This window comes from Strigops habroptila, chromosome Z, assembly GCF_004027225.2.
Source record: "Strigops habroptila isolate Jane chromosome Z, bStrHab1.2.pri, whole genome shotgun sequence".
NCBI lineage: Eukaryota > Metazoa > Chordata > Aves > Psittaciformes > Psittacidae > Strigops > Strigops habroptila.
This window is the reverse complement of record NC_044302.2, coordinates 36,324,281-36,342,763: the sequence shown is the minus strand read 5'-3', so window position 1 is coordinate 36,342,763 and position 18,483 is coordinate 36,324,281. Positions and strand designations below refer to the sequence as shown.

The 18,483-nt window shown below is 40.7% G+C and overlaps 1 protein-coding gene across 5 annotated transcripts in view; it reads left to right on the top strand.

Annotated features, from left to right (window-relative positions):
- MCC (MCC regulator of WNT signaling pathway) overlaps positions 1 to 16,640 on the top strand; it is a 189,589-nt gene extending 172,949 nt beyond the window's left edge. For all 5 annotated transcript variants that reach the window (XM_030469721.1, XM_030469722.2, XM_030469723.1 and 2 more), the window contains 4 exons: positions 3,853 to 4,059; positions 4,988 to 5,091; positions 15,186 to 15,308; positions 16,256 to 16,640. In XM_030469721.1, the coding sequence (XP_030325581.1) occupies positions 3,853 to 4,059; positions 4,988 to 5,091; positions 15,186 to 15,308; positions 16,256 to 16,436 (615 nt within the window). In that variant the 3' untranslated portion in view covers positions 16,437 to 16,640. The remainder of the gene's footprint in view (positions 1 to 3,852; positions 4,060 to 4,987; positions 5,092 to 15,185; positions 15,309 to 16,255) is intronic.
- Positions 16,641 to 18,483: the final 1,843 nt, after the last annotated feature.

Below are 18,483 nucleotides of genomic sequence, written 5' to 3'. Positions count from 1 at the left end.
TCTTACGCCTGCTGCTGTCTTCCTGAAACTTGTATTTATGTTGGAATCTCTGCTGCATCTTTTAGCACGTTTCATTTAATGACTCCCAGTAAAAACTGATGCCCAGATCAGTCATTTTGCTTCTTTTATCTGTGTGTTATGCTGATAATGTTCTGAAAATGCCTTTACACCATTAGTTCTTCATTACTGATGATAATTATCCATAAAAAGATGATTTGAGGATGGTTTTTCTGTTGCCCTGTTTATTTATTTAGTTCATTTCTTTATTTTTTATCCAGAGTGTAAGACTTAGTGTTCTTCCAGTACTTCTATAAAATACAGATCTTTGCTTCAAGCAATAATTAACTATGTTTCCAAATACATTCTGGTCTGTGGTTTATCATTATTCAGTGGTCTTGCTTTGAGGTCAGTTGTTGTCATGCCCCAGTTAGCAAGGAGATTAGTTCTGATGGGTATAAGTAATTCTTTATTTCCAGCCTTTCTGCATTTCAGAGTACTTAATGTAGATAAGTCTCAGCTTTCTACACTAATAGTTTTTCCTCTTCTGTGTATAGGTTGTGATAATATTGCTCATAATGTGCTTCAAGACTACAGACTCTTTGCAGAAAATGTTAAGAAGAATCCTCTTGTCCACCTTTGTTACATTTCATGCTCTTACAAATGTATGATGTAGTAAAATACAGTTAACTAGAGCATGGCATTTATCTGCTCTGATACTTGTTTTACTTCTGAAGGCTGGTGTGTTCCACCTTGTGTACTGTGATCCTTCGAGAATCCCCTTTTCATGACTTTTAGAACTTTTTGCCACATAAGAGTCAGTGCTGTTTTATTCTGACATGACCACATCCAATACAAATTTTAATTTTGAGAATGATGTGGTGTTTCTGATTATATTGTCAGGAGTGTTTAATTGTCATCGAGTTTTCGCCCAAATTCAGCATTACAGTATGACTGCAAGTAGAAAATATTCCTCAGTATTCAGTTAATTAGTCCTGACTGGTAGATCTAGTGCTTGAAGCTTGTGAATTTGCATAGGTTGTGTAAGTCTTCTGCAAAAAACTGGAAGAGTGACCACTTGCAACCTCCTTCAGGGTTTCATTTTGTAAATGCCACTTTAGGTCCACACTCTGAAGAAACACGTATGTTAAACTGCAAAATATTTCACCAGCACCCAGTAATTAGGAAAAACAAAGAATAGTAAATATATGAAGGTGTGTTGTCATTGAAATGAAATTTAGACACTATCTTTAGAAAACATGTTTTCATGGAAAAAGATACTGCATGTGTAAAGACTAATTAACTCTCTAACTAAATCTGAGCTACTTAAGTTTTCCCATGTGAAATGTGACTTTTGCCACCCTGCCTCACAGATTATATGGGTCCATACCAGAATCCTTAACTTTTAACTTCAACCTTTCCATCCCTGTTCTTTTCCTGTTCTTTCCCTTTCCACTCTTTAAGACAGTTGATGGTTCTTCTGCTTTTCTCCTGTTTTGTCTTTGCTTCTCTGTTTCAAAGTCACGTTGTCTTGATATGAGAAAACTAACACATGTTAGTGTGAAAGTACACATGGGGAGTGCTTTCAGAGTCCATGACATGTCTTCTGGGACAGGATGCAAATTTACGAATTCATATATGATGACCTAAACTTACTGTCTTCATGAACAAATGAGTTAACCATTGATCCTCAAACTTATTTTGAGCTAGGATATGTAGTACAAACAAACATCCAGTCATTCAGTTAAAACTGTCAAGTGATGGAAAACATCAGTTCCACAGATCCGTTGTTGCAGTGGTTAAATTCACCTTTTTTTAGGAAATATATGTCCCTTATTTCTAGGCTCATTTTGCCTAACTTCAACTTCTAGCCTGGGAAGATCTTGTCATGACCCTCCCACATAGATAGCCCTCTGTCAAGAGTATTCACATGAGGACCAAAATACTCTGCTCAAATTACTTCTAAGCCTTCACTAAGCAGGCTAAGTAGATTAATGGCTTTAGAAACAGGCTTAAGAAACTAAATGCATACACTTTAGTATACCAGACAATCTAGTTCAACTTCTGTAATTAAATTGCCCCATCATTATTTATCAGTATTATTTACATCTTTACTGTAGACAAAGGAACTTCATGGTAAGTTTGCCTAACAACTAAATTTGTGTAAACCACATTGGATGAAACTGATTGTGCTTCTAACCCTCAGTTCACAAACAAGTAGATGAATAAGTGAATGACTTTAAAGCTCATGTGAATCTTTCCAAGCCTGGAGGGGTCTAGGATATGGATTTCATTTTTGCATGGTTGGTGATTCTGAATAAGCCAATGATTGCCTGAGATTACTGTATGCTATTGTAACTGTCTACACCTTTGTGCACTGCTTACACTTAATCCAGACATCAAATTTTTGGTAGGGACATAGATTCTCTTCTACAGAAAGAGTTGGTCTAAATATGTGCAAAGATATGTGTTTCTACAATCTTTGTTAATAATGGATATAATACAAAAAGCATTATTTTTGAAGGATAAGGTGACAACCTGTGATGTTTTTGGGACTCAAATACTTTTTTTTTGTTTTAAAAAATAGTGATTTTTTTTCTCCTATTCTGGCCACACAACAAGAAACTTCTATTTTTCAGAGGTGTTTACATAGTGAACAAGTCTAGAACTGAACCCTACTGCAGAAAATGGCTGCATGAACTCGGTATTCACCCATGAGGTGACCTAGGGCATGGCAAGCTCAACACTGAGAACATGATTCAGGGTTGGGGTTGGTTTTTTTGTTGTGTTTTGGCAGTCTTTTTGTTTGATAGTGTTTTTTAACACATAATGTAAATTATGTTTTAGGACTATTTCTTTAAATGTTTTGCGGATTCTGGGTTGTCCTGGGACATTTTGTGGAAGAAACTTTGCTGAAGTGTTGTTAAACACAAAGAGTCTTCTCGTTCAGGACACCCATCACCTGCTTTTCATGGGAAGCTGGGAGCAAGTGCTGAAAGAAGAGTCGCTGCACTTTTGCCCAGCACTGTTAAAGCAGATGTTAGAGCAGAAGGCTGTCCCAGGCAGCAAGTGTTGTGTTACAGTAGTTGTCAGCCTTGTCATAAATACTGGAGTGGCAGAAGAATTACACACAAGAATTAGCTCTCAGAATTGAGTTTCTTCCTATGAAGTGCCAATGTCCATCTTCCGTGGATCATACTCATTGGAAGAACGTAAGTGAGTGCAATTTTGTGAACCTCCAGTTGTGTATAGTTGTGATTCTGGCCATCTAGAGGAGGGAAATTAAAAATGAACATCAGTTGCCCTTTTTGACTAACGCATTTTAATACAGGGGCTGGTATTATGAAGCAGGAATATACGACCTGTGTCTGCTGTCCTTGTCCCTCAAACCTGTTCCACTGTAATGAGATAAACCAACTCTATTACATATTAATAAGAAATTGGAATCTGGCATTTAGGGAGCTGTTTGACGAGAAAGTCAGACACCCCTGTTTTTAGGGCAGTGGTCTCTGAAGGAAGGGCAGAGTACAACCAAAGAAATTTCAGCAGCTGTCCCAACCCTCTCTCATCCTTCTACTCTAGTTTCAGCACCAGATTAGCTGGTCTGTTGCCCATGAGGTTATTTCTGAGGCTGATTAAGGGATGGCACAGCTCATCAGACTCAGTTAAGTCTCAAGATATCCTGGTCTTTTGACAAATACTCTAGGTGATTATAAAAAGCCTTCTGGATGCTGACTGTGTTCCCCATGGAAAGAACACTCAAGTAATAGGAGTGAATGAAAACCTTGTTTAACCTCGTCTTCCTTTAGGTATGTAATCCCAAGAAGCAGCATGCTGATAATGTTTCTTCAACAGGAGGAGATGGCAGAACTTAAGGCACAGCTTTACCTGCTGGAGAAGGAGAAGAAGGCATTGGAATTGAAACTGAGCACTCGAGAGGCCCAGGAGCAGGCCTACCTCGTCCATATTGAGCACTTGAAGTCTGAAGTGGAAGAGCAAAAAGAACAGAGGATGAGGTCTCTCAGCTCAACCAGCAGTGGAAGCAAAGACAAATTGGGCAAGGTCAGGAGTCAAACAAGTTTCTAAAATTGGCATAAACACAATTTATTGTACCTCTACCTGCCTTTAGCATTTTAATAATTCTCTTCTTTTGTCTGTATGTAAGTCTTTTCTCTCTTCTGCAGTTGATAGTGATCCTTTCAATGCTGTGATTTATGAGAACTTTGCAGAAATACTGTTAAGCCAGGCTAAAATAAGATGGTCATGTTGGGGAGGAGTACCACAGAGCCATTCCTGCCAAATATACAAGCTACTGTGGCTGAACATGTTGTGGTTTGCCTGTTGCCACTCACTGGAAACACTGGAAAAGAGTCTAAGCAAAATGCCATTTCCATTAAGCAGTTTGCAGTTAACCATTGTAATGACAATCTCTTTTCCAAGTCAGATAGTTTATAATAATTTGAGAATGAAGACTTTGTCCCACTCAGTATAATGCAAAATAAACAGATTTCTGTATTTACATTAATAATTTGCATGAATAGTGATTCCTAGAAAAATTTAATCTGGTTATTTTAGTGCTGTGTCTCCAGAAAACCTCAGTAATGTGTTAAAGAAAAACTTCAGAGGTAGTGTATAATTGTGTCTTCCTGTTTTGTTTCTGGCAAAGCATCATCTGAATTGTTAGATCCAGTGCTGCTTTGTTTAAAGTGTGGTGTCCAAAGTAATATAATGCAGTAGCAGTTACGCACACTGTAGCACAATTCTGCAAATCAGTGAGGTGTGGTGGTTTAGGAAACATTTAGAAGGATTTGTGAAGTGTTAATCCATTTAGTCCATTTCTTGGTATGTTGATACACTGCCATGTTGCTGTGACATTATGATGTTTATTTCACCTTCATTTTAAAAATAGCTACAAACTAAGAAATTTTCAGAGTTTTCCCATGAAGATGGTAAGTAACTTCAACTTCGATGGCCTTTCCTCATTTCTCAGGAATGCAATGACGGCACCACAGCAGCACCACCATTAACACTAGCTGAGCTGAGACCATACAACGAGAGCGAAGTGACTGCTGAATTGACAAGTGCACTCAGGCGGTAAGCAGCTTCCTTCACCAGAGGCATGACTTGTTCTGTAGGTCCAGGGTGAGGTTTAGTTCTGAGCCTTCACTCTTAACCCTCGAGTGATTTTAAGAGTGATCACAGTGTTTTTGTGTGAGAAGGAAAAGGATCAAAGTTCTTCCAACCTTCCCCTCTCTTTTGTTGTTGTTCTTCAGCTGATTAAAGTCCTCACATAGTGCTCTGCTCCATTCTCCTTGAGGTTCTATAAAATTCAGATTAACTGTATCCCTAAGAAACCCTCAAAATGTCAACAATGTCTATATGCAGGCAAGAACACACGACGCAAAACAGTGACATGACTTGCTTGAGGGCATGCAGAAAACCTCTAGTGAAGACAGGATTTGAGATGTGATCTTTGGTTAGGAAGGTTGGTCACAGTTTAGAACCTGTGTAGGAGTTAACAGGGGTGGGAACTGCAGTGATTTTGATGACTCAGATGCTGCATTTGCATCCTGAGTATGTAAGTAAATCCACAATTCAATTAACAATTTACATTGTTGTGTGAAGCATTGTCTTCTCTCTTCGCACAAGAGAGAAAATTGATGTCTTGACAAACTGCTTTTGTTGACAGCCAGGTTTTAAGCCAAAGCTTTCAGTACAGTTACACATTAACTAGATACTTGCTTGTACAGCTCTTTTTGCTGCACCAGCTATGTGGTAAACTTTATGACAAAAATACTCACTGTTTCAATAGTTTTTTTCAGTGTTTGTTTCACCTTTCCTAAGACATGGCTATCTAATATCTAATTTGGTTATTACTGTATTTAGAACCTGTCCAAAATGCTACTAAGAATTTTGGCTGGGAAGAGTGTGTTTTGACTTTTTGGTGTTTGCACCCTCTTTAATGTTGGAATGACCTCTCAAGCAGCTGTGGTGTTTCATTCCTGAAGTGCTTTTTTCATAGGTGCAACTCATAGTGTGCCTAGGGACACTTGAGCCTGAAAGGCATTATGTAGAAACGTAAGATCATTACCACTGCAAAATCAATGCATCTCATGCCACTTACTTAATAGTCTGGCAGTTGCTGAGTATTTAGTTTGCTTGATGCAGGAAACAAAATTCTGTGGTTAAAGTAATCAAAACTGTCATTTTTGTGTGGGCAGATAAAACCCATCAACAATGTCGTTTGCATAAACATTGCGTAGAGCCACAGATTCCATATTCCTCACACTCCAGTTCCAGTGTGGGGAATATGGAATATGTAAGCAACTCCACTGGCACTTTCTGCCTTCGCTCAAGCTGCAGCTTTTCCTGTTCTTGTTATTTTCCCCTGGATTTCAAGAAGACACCAGTGACCGTAGTTAGCAGAGGCTTGAATATAGTCATGAAGTTTAGTTTGCTGACAACACAGAGAAAACAACTTTGCTTTATCTACTAGGCCTTAAGTTGATTAGCATGGATTTCCAGCCAGGGGCCTAGCAAGTACAGTTTGTCAGGCAGAAATGGGGAAGAAAATAATTGGATTAAACTGTGCATAAATTTTGCAGTGAAGACTCTCTATGTAATGGAAATACGACTGTGCTAAATGTGATTGCTACTGCCAGTGGGGCTTAAGCACAGTTCCTGTGAGATGTGTGGACAGGGTATTTTTCCCAGGGAAAAAAACACTATAGCAGTGTTCAGCATTAAAACCCATCTTGCAGGCTTCCCACAGAAATTGCTTTTCTGTCACCACTGTGCTAACTAGTAGAAATGTAAATTATCTGTAAGTTTAATGTTGTAAAAGTTACATCTAGGTTACCATATTTCTGGTATTGCAGGCTAAGGCTATTAATGTAGAGGCACATTCTGTTCCAGCCAAGCATAAATACTTTATGCCAGAGTCTTCAGCAGTTTTGTTTTCCCTCCCTTTCTTAATGGAATGGTGGAATGTTTCAGTGGACATGAAGACTTTTGAGTTCGACACATCCATAAACAAGCATATTGGCAGGAAGTACTTTATTAGTGGGAGGGCAAAAATGTATTCCCAGCAGCCTCACAGGCTGGCACTGACACCTCGATGACTATGCGTGAGGCTGGAGAGGGGATCTGGTTGAATCTCCCAAAATCAGGCACATTACACAGTTTCTGAAGAAGAACTTAAAATGATATTTTTCATGCTGGTGTGTTCTGTGTTGCTGTGGCAGGGGGAGGGAGTGCTGTAGGTTGCTTGTATGAGTTTGTAACTTAGTAGGCACATGCCTGGTTATAAATGCATTAGAGATGGCAGGATGGTGGAAATAAGAATTCCACATAGGAAGCACTTTTGCTTTTAGCAGGGTGGCAGTGATAGGTGATACAACTAACCTTTTTTTTTTTTCCTGCTCATTTCTTTCATTCTGTGAAAAGTGGCCAAGCTGGCAAGACTGAAACTTTCCCTCTCTCTGGGTCTTATTGGAAATGTCTTGATTGCTGAGGTCCTCCTTGCAGTCTCTCCTTTTATTTGTTGCTGATAGCTTTTCTGTCTGCATAGGGCTGTATTTTGTGCATGTATTTAGAGAATTCTTTATAAGCATTAAAATATTTGGGCAGGAAGGATATAACTATGACCCCTAGTCATAGTCATAAGGGTCATGGCAGACAAAACACTTTGCAACTAGACTGACCGTTCATACCTCAGCTGGGTCAACAGTTGGCAAAAAATTACGATCTCTGATGGCAGTGCAGGGTTACATGAATTGTGTCAGTCTAGACACAATTCCCTCAAGAAAGGATGACTTTCCATCTAGCAACACAACAAAGCAGCTGTATATTTACCATGTCTGATGACTTTTGAAGTAAGAGATAACCTAGGAGGTGATGCTACTAGTTGGGAAGTCATCATGGAGAGGGAAAAGGGTGGTAATCAGTAGGATTAAACTTTTTTGAACAATTCTTTTTCTGTTGACATAAAGTACATTTTTCACAGAGTTGTGGTCCTGCCTCTCTGAAGTGGAAACTGCAGGTATTTCTAGTACGACCCTGAAAGTTCATCCTATTCAATAGCTTTCATGTGTCTTTTGAGACTCTGTAATGTCCTTTGCAGTCTTAGGTCCTTAGGCCTATCTGAAGATCTCAACCCTGTGTTGTGCCAAACTCCTTGTTTTGTGAGAGCAAGCGTTTCAACAGAAAGATGTGCCAGGACATGGCAGTGACTGTTTCCTCCTGACACAGTGTCACCCAGAGATAAATCAAGCCACCTTCCTTTATTTTAAACTTCCACAGACTTCATGTGACAACATCTTACCTTGGCATATTTTCAGGGGGCATGTTTCATGATAGTTTCATGATAACAGGATCCAGGAGCAAGTAGAAGCATCTCTCAAATTCAGGCATATCTTGACCGTCAGTAAGGCTAAGTCTTGGAAATGGAAGGGGAAATGCCAAAACCACATGACTCAGATTTCAAATGGCTCTTAAGTATTGAATCAGTAAAATCCTTTTTCTGTTTGGCCAAAGTACAGAATGATCATGCAATGGATAAAAGTGAGAAGATGGAGATGGGCTTGGTATACAGGAGCTACTGATGAGTTTTTCCAGTGCATCAGCACCTGCTTTTTGTCAGTTACATTTGCTTATTTCTATTGTCTTGTTATCACATCTATTAAATGGGGAAAATTAGGGACTCTGGTGGTAGGACAGAGGGTAACGCGTTCAAGCTTAAACAGGGGAGGTTTAGGTTGGATATAAGGAAGAAGTTCTTTACAGTGAGGGTGGTGAGGCACTGGAATGGGTTGCCCAGGGAAGTTGTGAATGCTCCATCCCTGGTGGTGTTCAAGGCCAGGTTGGACAGAGCCTTGGACCACGTGGTTTAGGGCAAGGTGTCCCTGCCCATGGCAGGGGGGTTGGAATTAGATGATCTTAAGGTCCTTTCCAACCCCAACTATTCTGTGATTCTGTGATTCTAAATTAGGAACTCTGAGACATTTGAAGGCCAGACGGGCATTGATTGCAGTCACGGCAAATTTCAGGGATCTCTGTCTTTTTTGTGACATTGCAGTCTCCTGCTGTGGTTTCCCTTGGCTGCCTGAGGTGTTCAGGAGGCATGGACTGTCTCTGGAAATTCCCCTGGCGAGCCCCACTGAGAGAAACCATCTCACAAGAAGAGAAATGACTTACGGTGGTATAAGGGACAGATTCATCAGAAGTGTAGCTACTTTTTTTACAAGCATCAAGGATAACCATACTTTTTCTACATTTTTGATATGGAATAAGTAGTTCTGCTTACCACTGCATGGTTTTTTGCACCGCTGAGCTGCTGTGCACTTGGATATACTCATCACAGGGAGCTCCAAATAGGTGCAGGTCTGGAGAGCTTCCAGGCTGGGCTGGCAAAGCTGGTGGGAGGTTTGAGCAGTGAGAGATGCAGGCACGCTGCTGCTTCCCTCCAGGCTTCTTCTTCCTTTTTGCTGCCAGTCTGTTGTTTCCAGGACCGTACCTGGCTTGACTCCTTGCTGCATGTCTGTTGTACTGTCTGTTTTTTGAGATCTGCTCTAAGCATCTGGCAATCAACAAAAAAGCAGTACATTACACCAGCAAGACATTTTTTAAAGCTCTCTCCATGTTCTCTGTGGTCAGAAAAGGCTACCTGTGCACAGGCAGCAGGAAGCATGGGTGATCTCAAGCCCACTCGCTGACAAGGTGAGACAGGGAGATTTGAAGAGGGTGATTTTAAGACTCATGGCATTTACATAGTGTTGTTTTGTTGCCTCTTATAAAAGTTCTGTTAAATATCAGTTGTTTTCCTTAGCAGGCAAAGCTGCACTAGTGAGGCAGGCATGCATTCGAATTGTCTTGGGGATTCTGCTTGCCAACCTGAAGTAAGATGTTAGTACAAACTGCTGATGAAACTGCATTCCTTTTAACTGTCCAGCTGTTATCTTCTGAGAGAAGAGGAGTCATATGCTTGGAAAAAACAAATCATGTGTCACCCTGTTCAGCTGGAAATGGATAAGGCAGAGAAGGGAGTAGGGGAACATGCCAGGTTTAAAACAACAACAGTGTAATAGGAAAGGGGCTAGGAGCAAAGTGTGGGATGGAAGTGTGTGCCTCCCGTTCAAAGCAGGGACCATGCAGAAAGCTAGGGGATGTGCTAGAGGTGCTTCTTCTCCCTCCTCTCCCCAAACCCCACATGCCTGGGCACTGGCCAGCCTGCCTGGGTACCTATGCCCAGGAACACTCAGGCCTCGGTCCCCCCAGGCTGGATGCCCTGTTGCTATGCCAGGGCTTTGCGTCTGTGAAGCTCAGGGGCAGATGCTGAGCTGAAGCTACTAGTGCCACTCTGAGAGGGGAGCCAGAATATGGGGAGGTTCCTTGTAGCAGGCAATGCTTCCTGGTGGGTAAGAGGATGCTTCTAAGGATGGCAAGGTGTAGGATAGTCCCCAAAGGCCCCTGACTCCTCTGCCAAGCTGTGGGAAACTTTCTTGCCTCCTGCTCTGGAGAGAGCTCATTACCCCCCTTTTGCTCCAGATTCACCAAGAGCTGTGGGTGTTCTTGAGCCCAGGGCAGAGGTGCAATAGCTTGTGCTTTCACAAGAAGGACAGTTAGCTAGGTACATTCCAAGCCAGGGGCAGAAAAATCCACTTTCTGTGTGCAAGAAGAAAAGAAGAGCAGCTTCCTTTTTCAGCACTGGGGAGATCTCAATGAAATGAGCAAGGACAGGAAAATCTGCCTGGGAAGGCTTTGGCACATGAAACCTGAATGTGTCTGGAAAAGCCCAGACAGGAGAGAAAATAAAAGGTATGCAAAACCTTGCTTACATTATTCTGGGCCAAACATGGTGTCATTGTATGGAGACCAAATTGATGGAAACTGCAGAAATGTGCCAGATGGTAGTTTCCTTTATAGCTCTGGCAGAATTCTCTGCTCTCTGCAGTAGTAGCCTTGAAACCAGAGAAAATGTCAGGCCCTGTCCACTTGCCTTCCAGTGCAAACCATCCCGTAAGTCTGAAACAAAAAGCCCTTGAAAACCCCTTAGCAACTGCCCACTGGGTGTTTTGATGATGAAAACACAAAACAAAAGTCTTTGTTACCAACATATTAGGCATTTCACTGAAAACAGTGTTTTTAGAGGATGTTGGAGTAGGCTGTAGGCCTGTTCTGGGCTTTTCCTTGGAAATGGAGCAGGCGGGGATTTCCCCAGCAGGCTTCTCGAGTGCCCCACAGCAGAGAACCCTTGTGTTGGAAGCGAGCCATGCCCTCAGGTCATAAGCTTGTTCCCTCTTCTGGGAATACGTGCTCATTTTCTCTGTGCGCACAAGGTGCTGGGGCTGTTCTCCGCAGCTCCAGTGGCAGTACCCAGTTGAAAGAGGAAATGTTGGGGACAAAATCTGTACTGACTTCTGTGGTCCAATTGATTTGTGGGCTCACAGAAATTGTGTTCTGCTAAAAATACTTGCTTTTCTTTCCCTCTTCCCATCAAAATACACACATAAATGCCTTCTCAGGCTCCATACTGGTCCGTATTACAGCCCTGGGGAATGATAGCAGTCTGAATTCTGTGCAAGTTTGCTCTTCAGGCTCTGGAACATGGTCTGGCAGCAGAAGGCCATGCCACAGCCATACGGCATCCCTGTTGGGAAGATGTTCATATGGCTGTTGTGTAAAATGCAGTTCCATTCCTGGTTTGTAGCTTTGACACATTCAGGAAAAATGCTGCATATTACTAGGACTATTGTTTTAAAATATTCTGTCTTATTAAGACTGGTTCTTCATATCCTGCTAATTTATGATAGCAATGAGGGAAGTGAGGTGAAACTAGAAATCCTGTAAAGACAGCTAACCCTGTAATGCATTAAAGGAATACAAATAGCATCTCAGGATTTGTTATTACTTCTATTCACTGCCCAACTAAGCAGTCAGTTTTGGAGAGACACAAATAAGGACATTTCTTACTGTCCAAACTGAGGTAATTAGTGGTGGAAATGGCGAGAAGTGAGAAGAGTTAGCATTATAAGGCATGGGATTTTTATGAAGGGATACATTTTCTGGCCAAGGCAGTAAGGTACAGCTCTGAGGTCTCTCATCTGCTACTAGAATAAAAGTGCCACACTGCAGAGAAAGCCTTACATGTTTTTTGCACGTGATAGTCTTTAACGAAATATGCATCTCCATTTCCCAGATCAGAATGGGGCATTTTCTGTGCCTAAATATCTAAAGATACTTAGATTTAAATCAGAAACAGTAAGTATAAAAGTAGATCCCTATGTGTTGCTTTTGTAAGACTTTTGGGAATTTCAGCACATGCAATCAGGTTTCCCTGAGATGAAGGTGGGAGTAGGCCCTAGTTTTCACTGACTTAAAGACATCTTAAAGCCAAAAAAACCTGTGTGGACCTTGTCAGCTCAGGCAGTGTGTGTGTTTTACTGGTATAAATGTAAATTTGAAACATCCATAGATTTGAAGGATTACCCACTGTTACCTGTTTACCTAGGTGATTCAGAACTATTAATCTGAAAGTTGTTTAACTAGCCTGTGGAGGCCCAGGGTACTTACCCCTCCTCTGGTCCTGTATCTTTGCCAACTAGCAAGACAAGGATGTTACAGGCCAGATGTAAAGAAATACTCTTGATGTTTAGTGAAGTTTGGACTGAACATGACAGGTTGAAATGTGTGAGTGCAAAAACAGATGAAAGGTGCTGTAACAGTTTTATCAGGTAATTCTCACCATGACAACTAAACTTGTATCACGCATTCCTCCAGGTCTTTTCACTGGTGTTTTTTTTTCCATGCAGCTTTTGTTACAGAAGGTGTGTTAAGGGCTCCAGCTGCAGTAAACTGCAGCTCTGCAAGGTTCTTTCCCATGGGTGCACTGTTTTCACAGCTATACCTTGTCTTGCACATGATTTTAAATCAACCGCAAATCAACAACCTCATGCGATTTTTAGTTTTTTCCTCCGCTCCAAATACTGTGAATGCTTATTCCACTGGACTTCCTGTTCAGGCTTAGGTCACAGTGCTGGGCACAGTGCTTCTGAGCTCTGTCCAGAGCCTCTGGCCATGGTATCCTTTGGAAGCAGACAAGGACTAGATTTACCCTACAGTGTTCTGTCATACCAGTAGTGCCATACACACGTTAGGTAATGGGTCCGGCCTCTGCCAGGTCTGATCTTTTCTCAAACTTACACATCTTATATTTAGCAAATAAAAACTGGATTTTGTTTTTTTTGTTCCTGTTTTCTTTGCAGAACACAGATTTTGGCTGTAGACTGTGCTGTGTCTTTCTGACTGCTAAGATAAGATATAAAAATAAAATTTTTACTTGGAGTGGATGGCAATGAGCTTTTAAACACTAGCGAAAACATTGCGTAATTTGAAAACTGGTATTATGTTACTTTGGTGAAAGGATGCATAAAGAATACTGATGATTCTTCATCAAACAAGGCTCCTCTTATGTCCTTCTTACTTTGGCCAATAAACCAGCGTCTGCAGCGTGTTGGGATAAACTGCTAACTTGGAATATTTCCATGGCTGACTGTGAAAGCCCTTCTGTTGCTGAAGCTTTGCACAGTGAAACATTCCACATGTGCTGCCGTGGTCTCTGGTTGTAAAATGCTGCCGTTGCCAGGCCAGCCTTGGAACTACAGGCGGGTGAGCTGGATTTCAAGGGGCAAATGTGCAGAGCTGAGGCGTATTCATTCCCGTGGGCCTCAGTGGGCTTATGTGGAAGCTAGTAATAGTGTTGTTACTGAAATTAAGTCCGATTTACTCACTTTGCAGCGCTGCAACCAAAACAGGAAGAGAAGGCAGATCACTGCAAAGAGGTTCTAAGCAGGAAAACACTGACAAATGTCTCCATACATGCAAAGCTCCCCAGCGTAAGGCTCAACACTAAAATCTAACCAAATCTAAATCTAACTTTGTCTCACTTTAGCCCAGCTTTATGTCATTCTTATCCCCCTTTTTAAAATTTTCAAATCTGATATTTTTCTCTCTGGGCTGTCTATGCTACAAGATTAGGTCACAGAGAAAGGCTTCTGGATCTCCACATCAACACCCTTGCATAAGAGGTGGGAGAGCCTCATGTCTGTGTATGGGCTGGCTGTGGGCAGTCATCAGCTGTGCTGCAGGGGGCTCCCAAGGAAGAAGCACCAGCCTCATGCCGGATGCTTACTTGTGCTGGGAAATGCCTTGTAAAGCCAGCTTAAACCCCAAGCTCTAACACTTGCTCCTCTGCAGAACTTCTGCCTTCTTCACTTTTTCTTTCCCTCATAGAGGTATTTGTAATGTGGCACCTTACTTCCATTTTGGCACACTTCAGGTAATTAGTTCTTGGTTCATAATTGGTAAATAAGTATTGGTAATTATATTGGCATCTTAAACTTCAGTATTGTGGCTCATTTGAAAGAAAACGAGTGTAGCTCATAGGAGGAAATGCCTGTGCTCTGTAGTCTTCTGCATTTCTTGTGTTTGCCTTTTTCTGTCAGTACTCCCCTCTCTTGTTCTTAACTTTTTCTGTTTCCCACTGCCACACAGACTGAACTTGCCGGCTCCTAAAAAAAGCCTAGTGATCTACTGTAATACAGACTGTAGTATAAATTACTCATGTAAATTTGAGGCAGTAACTGAAAAAAAGAAATTGCTCTGAGGGTAGCAAGACACTGGCAGAAGTTGCCCAGAGAACTTGTGGCTACTCCATCCCTGGAAGTGTTCAAGGCCAGGTTGAACAGGGCTTGGAGCAACTTGATCTAGATAACAATCCCGATGTGCTACTTTTAATTAAAATTCCTATCTGCTAGCCATGATGTTTGATTTTCCTTTGGTAGTTCTCTTCGCTGTCTCATTCAAGACACAGTAGGTGGCAGGTGCCAGGTATTCTTAAATTTTTATGTATCTTTGTGACTAGTGTAATTTGATATATACAAGACCATGATTCATCAGATAAGTTTGTTTTCTTTTTTGTCTTCTGCACCTCTGATCCTATATTCTAAAATGGTGAATGTTAGAAAGATCAACCTTTGGAAAAGTTTAATGTAAGAACTACATCCTGTATGATCCAAGGAACATATTTTCAGCCTATCAGCCCAGCACAGGACAACCATTCGTGTACTTGCAAGCTGAAGTGTTATTTCTGTTTTGAAAATAGTTTTCTTCCTCTTTTTACCCTTATCCAGGGAGAAGAAACTGAAAGCTAGAGTGCAAGAGTTAGTGAGTGCTTTGGAGAGACTCACCAAGAGCAGTGAAATCAGACATCAGCAATCCGCAGAATTTGTTAATGACCTTAAACGGGCAAACAGGTAAAAGATCTACCAGCAGGTGGATGTGGCATTGATTTTTTTTTTGCCATGTTCTGCACTGTAATCCTTCCCTACTTTAATGAGCAGTTTCTGGATCCTTCTTTTCACCCATGTTGACTCTTTAAGGTTATAGTTAGAGATGCAGGAGGTATAAACCTCTCATGTAAGACAGTGAAAACTACATAGCTAAGAACAGAGTAACAGAAATGAATAGGTTAATGTTAACTGAGGTACCAGTAAATGCATTTTATTAAAACAAACAAAAACCTCCATTTAGTCAGATTATGAATCTGTTATTTTGTTTAAAATTGCTCCCTTTTCTTTGGCTCCAGTCTCTTTATTAATAAACTGGCTTTGATAATCACACTTAAATTTTATTGCTCACTCAGTAGTTTTTACTGGCACTGTGTTTGGATATACTGAGAATACAATGAACTGTAGCTGCCCTTCCTGCAAGAAGCCTATTTGCTCACAACGCAGTTTTCATTAATAAATCATACTTAAAGCACATGTGGTTAGGTGCCGTACCCATCTACAGCTTTCCTAATGAGTCAAGGTGAAGGCACGGACGATACTTAGCAGCTGACAGATTAGCACAAGATGCCGTCCTGTGTGTCCTGACTCACAGTACTCTGAGAGGTCATCACCAGTAACCTCTGTCTCTTTCTTTGATCCATGTTTAAAACTGCTTTCAGTAACCAGTTTATTTTCTCTGTATTTTTCTGGGGCAAGTACACACCTTTTCAATGATTAGCACTGATCTGGGTTTGGACCAATCAAAGTTTAGATCTCATGCATTTTAAAGCACTGGTAAATTTTAGAAAGACAATCAGTATCCAGACTTTGGAGTTTCCTGAAGGTGGCGTTTTGGGGTGGATTTTTATAGCACTTGCTGTGAACAAGCCTTTTTGAATGACCTTGTATTGCCTTGTATTTCTAACAAACAGCAACTTGGTAGCAGCTTATGAAAAAGCGAAGAAAAAGCATCAGAATAAGCTGAAGAAACTGGAATCGCAAATGATGGCCATGGTGGAGAGACATGAAACGCAAGTAAGGATGCTCAAACAAAGAATAGCTTTACTAGAAGAAGAGAATTCTAGACCACACACTAATGAAACTTCACTTTAAATGCATCTCCTTCAAAGATGCTTAGTGCCATTATGAATTTATTTCTTTCGGAGGCTGACTTAGGTAGCTTGAAACGCTAAAAGCTCTGACTGTCAATGCTGACACAATAAGAACCTTCTCTGGGATCCTAGAGAGGTGTCTATGGGGATAATGTGTTAACCTTAAGGACTGTTTTGTAATGTCCTTAATGTAAATGGCAAATGTAAAGTGTAATGTAAATGGCAGTGCCTGAATTATCATGCTATAATTATGTACGTTGTGTGTATCATTATGTCTATACTCTTACAGCTTCTCTTCCATTTTAAATATGTCCCATGGGTGACAGTGTCGCATAGCAAAGTAATTCATGTTAAGAGGTTTCAATTTGGTCAGTTTGGAGATAACTTGAGTTTTCACAATCCCTGCGCTCCCTCTGCACACACCACTATTTTGTACCCTCAAGACTTGCTGCTGCGGTTAAATCAACTGAATAGGCAGCTGCAGAGCGGGAAGATGATCAGCTGGCTTGGTTTTTTGCACTGTATTTGCAGTAGTGACACTCACCGTGCAGAACAGGTAGGAAAACTTTGGTTTGGAAAAAAGCAGGAAATCCTAGTTACAGCTCTGAAAACTGTAACAGTGTGTTTCTTAACAGTTCGTAAAGACAACTAAAGGCTGTGAGTTTCACCATGCCAGATAGTCTGTGCCAAGGTTGGGTAAGAAATTATAGGGAATCTGGTATTTATATTGCATTGTGTTTGCAATTACTCTGAGAACCAGTTGGGTTTTTCTTGCTATTACATTATAGCCAAGGTTTTCTTTAAGAAGCTGTGCCACTTTTCTCACATGTATAGTGCTTATTACAGCTTTCTGTTATCGAGAGGTAGAATCACTTCTTTTTATACTTGTTTTGACCAAAAAAGGTACCTGTGAGTTATGTACCTGTTTAATTTTGAATACATAGGCACAAAACTATAAATGTGTAGGTGTATGGATATACAGACACAAACAGAATGTGAATGGTGAAGTCTTCATACAGCTTCTTAGGTTAGTTTTTGTTACTGCTAATTGTTTAAGTCATGTTACTGTATTATCAGACTGGGTGAACTGAAAATGTTGGCCTGTGATGGTAATGAACATCAAGCAAAGCAAGGGGATTGGGTAGATTTCTCTATGGAGTAAAATACAGGAGCACCGGTTTCATTTGGAATTTGCTTATTTTTGACCTGAATACATAAAACAGTTTCCACATTTGTTTTAACATGCCAAACTAGAGTCCATTCAACAAAGCCTGCTACTTTGTTACACCTCTACTTTGTATTTTTCAAACAAACAACTCTGTTTTCAAGTGAATCTGATTTCAGGACTTGTTTGTCCTTTTTGCTTTACATGTTGAGTTGCACCTGAAGTTTTATTAGTGTATTTAGAGTTACGATAACTTCTTTCATTTATTCCTCTAATTTCTAGTACTAAAGAAATATTTTTAGAGGACTTGAACTGGTTTTGTGTACTCTTGGGTTAGGCCAGGCAGCCAAAACAGTTGTGGGAATTTGTGTTCAGAATATAGCATTATTGTTAAGTCTTGGTTACCTCTGAAACTGTAGCTGTTGGTGTTTGTGACATCTCTTACATAGCTGCTGTTTTCTTCTTAGGGTAGCAATTCCTACTTTTCTAGAGTCTTGATATATCTGCTACAAAGCCAACATCATACATGATTGATTGCTACAGCAAGTTAAAACAATGCTGATTTCAAAATTATGTTGTAGGTAGCAGTGCCCTGGACTGGTTGTGATCAGTCTTCTTTAACTTCTTAATTTAAAATGTGAATGGAACTTTTCGCAGACCCATCTGTTGAGGGAGCAAGCACATTGATTTCTTACTGTCTTAATGGTTTTCCTAAGCATTTATCTATCTGAGGCGTTTCCCTTTTTTGGCCACCAAGTTTCTCACCAACAGGAATGTGGGGTTTTGCCAAAAGCTTCAGTGGTAGCTGGTCATACTTGTTTCTGAAGAAACAGAAAGAGACTTACCCACTTTGTACAGTGGCAAAAATGCAGTTGCAGTTTTG